At 54.5% G+C, this 7,947-nt stretch overlaps 1 protein-coding gene across 1 annotated transcript; it reads left to right on the top strand.

Annotated features, from left to right (window-relative positions):
- Positions 1 to 1,161: 1,161 nt before the first annotated feature.
- On the top strand, positions 1,162 to 2,622 carry PNMA8A (PNMA family member 8A). The gene has a single exon (XM_047077388.1). The coding sequence runs from the start codon at positions 1,168 to 1,170 to the stop codon at positions 2,620 to 2,622; it is 1,455 nt and encodes a 484-aa protein (XP_046933344.1). The 5' UTR covers positions 1,162 to 1,167.
- Positions 2,623 to 7,947: the final 5,325 nt, after the last annotated feature.

Genomic DNA, 7,947 nt, shown 5'->3' with positions numbered 1-7,947 from the left:
AGAGCTCAATATGTCCGAGACTGCACAGCCAGTAAGCAGCATTCTAGATATGTCAGCGAGGGCCCGACCAGGAAACAGCAGCTCTAAGAGTCACTGAGGAGTGTTTCATCAACTAACAACAAAGGTGCTGCCCCTGGGCAGCAAGTTGAGGAAACCAGCAAGGCAAGTGAGGCACTATATCCAGGCCTGCAGCGCACGTGTGGGCAGAAGCCGGGAGTTTCTAGAAGTTTCTGGATATTTCTGGAACCTGGGAACTGTAGCCGAAAGAGCTGGCAGGAGCCGTGGTTTTGTTAGAGGACCTCATGGGGCGTTAAAGCTGCCCTTTCCTCTCGCCCTCTGATTTCTGGAGGCTCCCAGAGGGGGAGGGGGATGGGGGGTGAACCCAACAGGAAGGCGGAAGACAGGAGGGCTAGTTGGTTGCCATGCTCAAGTCAGGGCATTCCACCTCCGTCCCCGAGGCCCCCGTTGAATCGAAAAGGATGGAAAGAGTGCGTCTGGAGGGAAAATCGGAGAATGCGCAGACCCCGGGGTCGGCGAGCTGACCATCCGCTCTCCAGCCGGGCTCCCATCCCCAGCGCCCCTGCCAGCGGCGGCCGGTTGCCATGGCGACCGCGGGAGCCGCGCGGCCGGGCGGCGCGGGCGCGAGTGCGCAAGCGCGCGCTGCGACGCCGGCCTGGGCTCCGCGCAGCTGCAGGGCTCGAGGCGCCGCGTGACCCGTCCGGGGCCGGAGCGGACGCCGGCCCCTCGGCCCTTTTCGCCGGGAACAGCCGGCCTGGGTGGCCCGAGCTGGCGCCTGGCGAGCGGCTGCCTCCCCGGCGGCCTGTCCTCAGCCCGACCCGACCCGGGAGGCCGGGACGCGAGGCTGCAAGGATCCCTGCCGGGCGGCCGCCACCCGCGGGGCGGGGCGCGGTTTTCGGCCCGTCGCGGAACACGTGTGAGCACCCGGGGCCCGGTTTGGGGAGGAGGGACCTGGGAAGGCGCGAGGCCCGCCGGGAGGCCCGCCGCGCTGGGGGCAGCAGAGATCCCTGAGCCCGGCCGTCTTCCGGGGAATCTGACCTCCCTCTCCTGTCACTTTACAGGATCAGTATTTGGGGCCCGCTGCAGCCCTCGTCCACCTTATAGACGGTTCGGTGCACGTGGGATTAGAGCCGCCAGGTGCCTGCCACCATGGCCATGAACCTTCTGGAGGACTGGTGCCGGGGTATGGAAGTGGACATCCACAGGTCCCTGTTGGTCACGGGCATCCCAGAGGACTGTGGTCAAGCAGAGATTGAGGAGACCTTGCATGGGGTCCTCTCCCCGCTGGGCCCGTACTTCGTGCTCAATAAGATTTTTCTGAGGGAAGAGAACGCCAAAGCTGCCCTAATTGAGGTGGGAGAGGGTGTGAGTCTCAGGGCCGTACCCCGGGAGTTCCCAGCAAGGGGGGGCGTCTGGAGAGTGGTTTGTAGGGACCCCACCCAGGATGCTGAGTTTTTAAAAAATCTGAATGAGTTCTTAGATGCCGAGGGGCGCACGTGGGAGGATGTGGTCCACCTGCTCCAGCTCAGCCACGCCCCACGGCCGCAGAATCAGCGCCCGGAGAACTGGGCAGAAGCTTTGGGGGTGCTCCTGGGGGCAGTGGTGCAAATCGTCTTCTACATGGATGCCGAGATCCGCAGCCGCGAGGAAGTGAGGGCGCAAGAGGTGACTGGTGCCCAGGCCGTAGCAGCTTCAGCTTCAGCGTCACGGAGGAAGGTCAAGAAGGAGCCAGGATGGGCTGCAGAAGTAGGCTCTGCTTTGAAGACGGAGAATCCCGGCAGCTGGCATGACATGGAAGACGAAGGTGACCCCCCCAAACCTCTGGTTCGCAGAGCTGGAGCTAAAAGTCGCTCCAGGAGAAAGAAGCAGAAAAAAAACCCCAAGCAAGAGTCAGTGGCCTGGAAGAAACCCAAAGGCCACCATTCCAAGAGCTCAGCCGCCTTGGAGGATCCTGAGGCCAATGGCGCGGAAAACATGGAGGTGTCGGAAGCTATCCGGAGCAACAAAAAGCCCTGTGTGAAGCAGGAGGAGTCGGCTTTGAAGAAGCCTGCGGGAAAATGTGCCTGGAAGGCTCCCAGCAAGCCGTCCCGTGATGCCCAGTCAGAAGCTGTGAGTCCTGGGGTTGCTTCGGAGTCAGACCAAGATGGCGGTCAGGAAGGCCCACCAAAGAAGAAGGCCGTGGGCTGGGCCTTGGCAAAGAGCCCTGCCCCCACGAGAAAGAAAAAGAAGGTAAGCTTGGGCCCTGTCTCTTACGTCCTTGTCGATTCGGAAGATGCCCAGAAAAAACCGATGATGGCAAAGAAAGGGCCAGCCGCAAGAGAGGCATCAGTTCAGAAGGCCCTCCGAGGCCCACAGCCCGCGGAGTTGCCAGCCTCGACCTCACAGGGCCCAGAGGCCGACCCAGAAGGCTCCCCTCGTGCCTCCAGTGGGGAGAACGACCACAGAAGCCATTTGGGGTGCGCCGACAAGTGGATGAGTGGGGAAGAGCCGGAGCGCCGGGTGGGGGCAGGTCAGGGGGTGCATGAGGAGGACCCCAGTGCGGTGGAAGAGGCAGATGAGGTGTTAGAGGGCGAGAGCCCTGACCTGCCTCCTAGGAGCCCCTGAAGGCCAACATGGGGGACACCGGTGGGCAGGAGGTGGCCACGCAGATCCGCCACCTCTCCTTTGTCGGTGACTGTCGCTGTGGTAGTCTCCAGTCGTTCTGCCAGTCCGTCTGACCCAGCTCCCTTAATAAAAACTCAGTGGTTTGGAGTGATAGTGATCAATGGGTCGTCAAGGTAGATGGCTTTGAAGGTGGAGTTTTCTGGAGGCCTGGTTGGGGGATAGGAATGTTCAAGCACTGAAAAGGACCAAGGAAGTGAGAAGAAAAAAAAAATTCCACAGGACACCCACTTCCCCTTTTGAGCTCTTCTAATCCACAGAACCCAGAAAGCTTTGATTTGGAGGACCACCCATAGCTGGTTAGTTGAAAGACGTCCAAGGAAGAAGTATCACATCGGGAACAAAAGTTTTTTCTTATTGAGTGAACTTTTGACTCTTAAAGGACCCCGTTTGTAAAGATGTGGCTCTCAGAGGGGAAGTATCCGTGAGCTCTTAGGTGAGAGAGATTAAGGGAGGGAGGTACATCGCTCTGCTCTTTTCTCTGCCACGCCTGCTTTTGCACCTCCCCTTGACTCACCTTCAGAGGTTAGAGGGTCACTAAGCAGATTGGGAAAATTCTAGAACATTTACCTTTACATACACCGGCGGGATCCCTGTTAACGTCCATCCGTGTTCTGCCTTTCTTCCTCATTCCCTGATTTCTGGATGGCCAGCCAACCTCTGCGTGCAGGGTCTGGCATATTCTCCCACCTTCTCTGTGTTTCCATCATGGGTAAATTAAGCTGAGATCGTCCAAGCAGACCTGCCTGCCTTGCTCCTGCTGGTTTTCAGCTTCCGTCCTCCAGTTAACTAGCCAGAGGGTGAGAAGGTCCCAAGAGTTAGTTTTAGGGGACTTAGGCCTTGACGTACTTGAGCTTCAGATTCTGTTAATAAAAGTGGTATTTGGATTCCCGTTTAGCGTCTGGCCGTCTCAGGACGCCCATGGGGAGAGGGGGTGATCGGTAGGGAAGGACTCAGGTGCTTCTGGCTTCCCAGCCCCTAATTCCATCCAGCGCCACCAAACTCTGTGTCCTTGGGGCTAAAGACCCTCCTCACGTTGAAATCAGAGAGGGAAAAAATTCTTAAAAACTTGGCTGTTAATTTCTGTCATCCGAATAGACCAACATTCCTTGTCTCCCGTGTGTGTGTGTGTGTGTGTGTGTGTGTGTGTGTGTGTGTAGGGGGAGGGGGTGGGGTACCTGACACCATTGGTTTTCAAATAGTGTCCTGGGAGGCCCAAAGCATGCTCGAAGATGTAATCCAAACCTTTTTTTTTCATGTATTTAATTTATTTATTTAATTTATTATTTTTTTGAAAGAGTGTGCGCCCATGCGGGGGAGGGGGAGGGACAGAGGCAGAGAGATTCTTAAGCAGGCTCCACGCCTGGCGCAGAGCCCTATCTCACAACCGTGAGATCATGACCTGAGCTGAAATCAAGTCGTCAGATGCCCAACCAACTGAGCCATCCAGGCTCCCCCATGTGTTGGGAAAAGAAAGAAAAAAAAAAGGTTCTTGCTTCGGCAACACATATACTTAAAAAAAAAAAAAAAAAAAAAAGCTGGAACTTAAACAGTCGTAAGCCAAACCAGTCACATAGGAGACTATCAGAATATTACCTTGTGTTCATAAGTGAACTTGACTTTGTACAGATCTCCCATGAGTTGTTTCTCCCATCCGTTTGCGTATAATTGAACTTGTAAACGTGGCGGCTGAGAAAGGTCGGAGGTGGGAGAGATTCAGTCACGTGCATGCCCTGTGACGATGTAACCCTCCGGAAGAAGTTTCCCTTTGTAATTCACACGCTCCTGTTAACTTTAGTTGTGTGGTAGCACATCCGTGTATTTGCCTAATATTGTCACGCGGTTTTAGCCCTTTCTGTGTTCAGGGGCGTCCCTTCTGTTTTTGTGATGGAGAACGTGAGCACTCGTTAGACGTTGTTAGCAATTCCGCTTTGAAAATAAATTTCTTCGTAACAGTTAATTTCAAAATCCTGGAGGAGTCTAACTGAAGGTGCGGGGGCGGGGGGAAAGAACCCAGCTTCTATCTGCGGCCCTTCTGCCGTGTGCCTCGAGGCTTTCCTTGGGTTTGTGCAGAACCGAACACAGGAGTGCACTTGCTCTCAAGCTGGGAAAGCCCGTGACTCTCCAGCACCCAGTTTCAAGGGCAGGTCCATTAAGGGTTCCATTGTGTTAACAGATCGACACCATGATGGGTAAATGTAAACATGTATGGTACAAAATAAAGTTTAGCAAATTAAGTAGCTGTTGGCTCTCTTGTAGGCTATGTCCTGGCTTATTTGAGAACAGGGTTCCCCCCCCCACCCCCATCACCAGTGAACTACACACAGCGGCCCAGCCTGGCACGAGCTGTCGTCAGTCCTGCGAGGGTTGTCAGTTTTCCATGACAGAAGATGCCACCGAGGTGTCCTTTCTGCGCTATACCCTTCCACCGACGCGAAAGGATGTCCCGCAGATCTTGGGGGTTTCCAGAAGTTTCGAAAACAGGTAACTGGTGACATGAATTTGTGTGAACATGTTAGTGTGTTTTGAAAAGCGGCCGGAAGATGAAAACCCTTCCCTCCCCTCCCTTCAGACAGAGGCAGGTTTTCAGCTTAAAAATTCAGTTTTCTCCTGCCCAACGCCCTCCCCTGCCAGGGCTTCCTGAACCAGGGTGGCGGCTGCATCAGTCACCTGGGGTCTCTGTGAAAAGTACCATTCCTGGGCCCCACCTGCTGATCCGGGGTCGCTTGGAGGTGGCATTTGTGCTGGGAACCTGTATCCTCAGCAACTTCTCCTGAGAATTCTCATGCACACCCAGCGGAGCGGCTGGTGGAGAGCTCTGGACGGAGAAGTTTGCGCTTGAGGAAAGGGAAGGATCCTTCAGGGGCAAGGTTGGGGGTTTCTGAAAGGTGATGGGAAGGGTCAGGGAGGGAAGATGCACAGGAGACGGAAGGGGAAGCCGGCCTTTGGGGAGAGGGGATGGGGGGATGAGGCGCCAGGGAGGAGGCACATGGAGACCCGGTAATTGACCTGGTATTGACTGGGTGCACCGTCCTCCCTCCGTGCAAGAGCCATATCTGGCCAACAGCTTTACCTCCCGAGATGCAGTCAGTTACTCCCCTAGTTCACCCAGCCCCACAGCAGAGGCTGAAAGGCTGACACGGCCGGAAGTTGGGGGGACAGCCAGGGATGTCCCCCACCCCCCGTGAGATGCAGGGGAAGTCGGCCACCTGCAAGGAAGCCCCTCAGCCCATCTCACACGTGGGGGCAGCATCCTGTTCAGGGTCGTGCCTGGGAGCCACTGTGGGGGACCGGAGTGATCCCCAAGAGCCTCTGCATACACAGGCCGAGGCCCTGCAGGCAGTGTCTTCCGTCATCCGTGCCGTCAGCCCAGATGTGGTGGGCATCGACTGTGTGCCAGCCAGGGACAAGACAAAGACTCCCGCCCTCCCGGGCTGGCGTTCTGGCGGGAGGTAGACCGCACATCCAGGGACGCTGACAGGTAAGCGGTGGTGGGTATGATGCTGAAACAAAGCGGGAGGGGGGTCCAGGTGAATGAGAGTGTATGTGAGACAGAGTGTTGCCGTTTCAATGCAACAGTCAGGGAGGGCATCTCTGGGGAGGCAATACCCGAAGGAGGTGAGGGAGCCAGAGAGTCGGCTGGCTGGTGGAACAGCATCCCAGACAGAGGGAAGAGTCAGCATGAAGGGGGGCAGGAGAATGCCTGGTGTGTTTGAGAAAAAACAAGGAGGAGGTAGGTGTGGCCAGAGGGGGGTGGCGAGGAGGACAGGAGGAGGTGAGGTCAGGGCCGTTTGGGAGGCTGATCTCTCAGGGATTGTGGGCCTCAGAAAGGGCTAGATTTTAGCTTCAGTCTGGGTGAGTCCAGAACCATGGAGGTTCTGAGCAGAGGGTCAGGATCACACTTAGGTTTTCACAGGCTGCCTTTGGCTGCTGGTGGGGAATGAGGCTATGGGGTTGGGGGGTGGTGGGGGTGAGGGGAGAGCTGGAAACCCAGTGAGGATGTGACTGCAAGAGTGCTGGTGGCCCGGCTGGGGAACCACGGAGGCTCTAGAAAGAGCTACAGTTATGTACTTACAGGTCAAGAATAAAGATGTCAACTTACCCATGATCCATTTATCCTTTTTTTTTTTTCATTTGTAGGTAAAATGCTGCATATACAGTGAAATGCATACTCTTAAGCGAACTCAGTGGTGAGTTTTGACATAAAATTTACCATCTTCACCATTTTCATCTTTATTTTTTATTTTTTAATGTTTATTTTTGAGAGAGAGAGAGAGAGAGTATGAGCAGGAGAGGGGGAGAGAAAGAATCACAGAATCTGAAGCAGGCTCCAGGCTCTGAGCTGTCAGCACAGAGCCCGATGCGGGACTCGAACCCACGAACTTCGTGATCATGACCTGCACCGAAGTCGGACGCTTAACCGACTGAGCCACCCAGGCGCCCCCCACCTTCACCGTTTTTTAAGGGTGCAATTCAGTGCTGTCGAGTACGTTCACATTTCTGTGCACCTGGCATCACCACCATCCACTGAACTCTCTTCACCTTGTAAAATGAAAACTTTACAAACAATAACAGTGACCCCTTGTTCTCCCACCTCCAGCCCCAGCAGCCACCATTCTACTCTCTTTTCTTTCTCTTTCTTTTCTTTTCTTTCCTTTTCTTTTCTTTTCTTTTCTTTTCCTTCCTTCCTTCCTTCCTTCCTTCCTTCCTTCCTTCCTTCCTTCCTTTTTCTTTCTTTCTTTCTCTTCCTTCCTTCCTCTTTCTTTCTTTCTTTCTTTCTTTCTTTCTTTCTTTCTTTTTTGAGTTCTCTGCCCACCGTGGGGCTCGAACTCATGACCCCCAGATCAAGAGTCGCGTGTCCCACCGCCATTCTCCTTTCAATCTCTCCACTCTGACAAGCCTGGGTACTTCCTGTAAGTGGCGTCACACAGTATTGGTCTCTTTGTGACTGGCTTGCTTCTTAGGATAACATCCTCAAGTTTCATCTCTGTTGTAGCCCGTGTCAGAATTTCCTTCTTTCTCACGGTTGAACAAGATGCATTGCGAGTATACAGCGCATTTCTCATTCATCCCTTCATCCACTGATGGGCATTTGGGTGGCTTCCACCTTTGGGCTGTTGCAAACAGAGCTCCCCAGATCGTGGGCGTACAAATACGTCTTTGAGTCCCTGCTTTCCGTTCTTTGGGGTACGTGCCCAGATGTATCTGCTGGATCATATGGTCGTTCGACTTGTCATATTTTTTTTTTAATTTTTTTTTTCAACGTTT

This window comes from Lynx rufus, unplaced genomic scaffold (genome assembly GCF_022079265.1).
Source record: "Lynx rufus isolate CCGP_SWC_20201006 ecotype Redwood Valley unplaced genomic scaffold, mLynRuf1.p SCAF_16, whole genome shotgun sequence".
NCBI classification, from domain to species: domain Eukaryota; kingdom Metazoa; phylum Chordata; class Mammalia; order Carnivora; family Felidae; genus Lynx; species Lynx rufus.
This window is presented reverse-complemented; position numbering and strand designations above follow the sequence as displayed.

Coding starts and splice junctions, on each gene's coding strand:
- PNMA8A (XM_047077388.1), top strand. CDS start 1,168: ATGGCCATGAACCTTCTGGAGGACTGGTGCCGGGGTATGGAAGTGGAC.